This window comes from Ranitomeya imitator, chromosome 3 (assembly GCF_032444005.1).
Source record: "Ranitomeya imitator isolate aRanImi1 chromosome 3, aRanImi1.pri, whole genome shotgun sequence".
In the NCBI taxonomy this organism is placed as follows: Eukaryota; Metazoa; Chordata; class Amphibia; order Anura; family Dendrobatidae; genus Ranitomeya; species Ranitomeya imitator.
The window spans coordinates 801867868-801869031 of NC_091284.1; the positions used below are offsets into that span (position 1 = coordinate 801867868).

The following is a 1164-nucleotide window of genomic DNA, read 5'->3' on the forward strand; positions in this document are numbered from 1 at the left end:
TGGGAGGGGAGATGTCATGATCTATAAGGTGGATCTCCTCGGGCGGTAAGTTAATTAAAATCTCATCATGGCTGGTGCCAAAGTCTCAGGTGTAAAAAACACCATTTGTTTACTGGTTAAACTGGACTTGAATAGAATTGAACTGGAGACTTCTCATTGAATTCCTTTTATTTCCTGCAAGACAATGCTGGTCAAGGGCTTTATAAAGTTTCTTTTGAGACAAGTGGACATTGCCTGAATATTTTCCAGAAGTGGAAAGAGTGGAGTGATCTCCCACAGGTGAAGACTTGAAGCTTTATTCCCCTTTTAGAAAGCCCACCAACATCCTTACGACCCGAAGCAAAACCACAACCTGTCCAAATACGCAGTGAGGAAGAGATGAACCACCATGTGCTTGTTGGTGTCACCGGCAGTGTGGCGGCCCTGATGCTGCCCGTTCTAGTGTCTGGCCTGCAAAAGATACCTGGGGTTGAAGTGCAGGTTGTGACAACAGAGAGAGCAAAGCATTTCTACAGCATACAGGATATACCGGTACCAATCTACAGTGATGATGACGAGTGGAAGATGTGGAACCGCCGATCAGATCCTGTGCTACACATCGAGTTACGACGCTGGGCAGATCTGATGATTCTTGCTCCCCTAGATGCCAACACTTTGGGGAAGATTTCCAGTGGGATTTGTGACAATCTGGTGACCTGCATAGTTCGTGCATGGGACTTAAAGAAGCCATTGCTCTTCTGTCCAGCTATGAACACAGCCATGTGGGATCATCCCATCACTACAGAACAGATTGAACGTCTTCGCAATTTTGGATACATTGAGATTGCATGCATTGAAAAAACCCTGATGTGTGGGGACAAAGGACTCGGTGCAATGGCAGAGGTCGGCTCTATCCTTGATAAGGTGGTGGAAGTTCTGTCCAAGGACCAGCCTCGTCAGTGAAGTCACAAACCTGGCTATGTTGTATCGCATCTTTCTAATAATAGGAAGGAGTTAATGTTAGTAATAGTTTATGCAAAAGTGAAATGATAGCAATAAGATAATACCCAAGTAAACACGGGGCGAGTATTGCTTGGAGGCTCAGAGCCAACCTCGAGGCTAGAACTGTATTCTAGAGATTTAATGAATAAATAATGAAGTTGAAGTAGTTATTGTTCATTGTGA

The 1164-nt window shown here is 44.5% G+C and overlaps 1 protein-coding gene across 1 annotated transcript; it reads left to right on the forward strand.

The window, feature by feature from the left end:
• The first annotated feature begins 394 nt into the window (after nt 1-394).
• LOC138672364 (phosphopantothenoylcysteine decarboxylase-like) lies at nt 395-951 on the forward strand. The gene has a single exon (XM_069760304.1). It carries the CDS (start codon nt 427-429, stop codon nt 940-942), a length of 516 nt encoding a protein of 171 aa, XP_069616405.1. The 5' UTR covers nt 395-426; the 3' UTR covers nt 943-951.
• Nucleotides 952-1164: the final 213 nt, after the last annotated feature.

Excerpts from the sequence above, each read along its gene's own strand:
- LOC138672364 (XM_069760304.1), top strand. The coding sequence starts at position 427 with ATGCTGCCCGTTCTAGTGTCTGGCCTGCAAAAGATACCTGGGGTTGAA.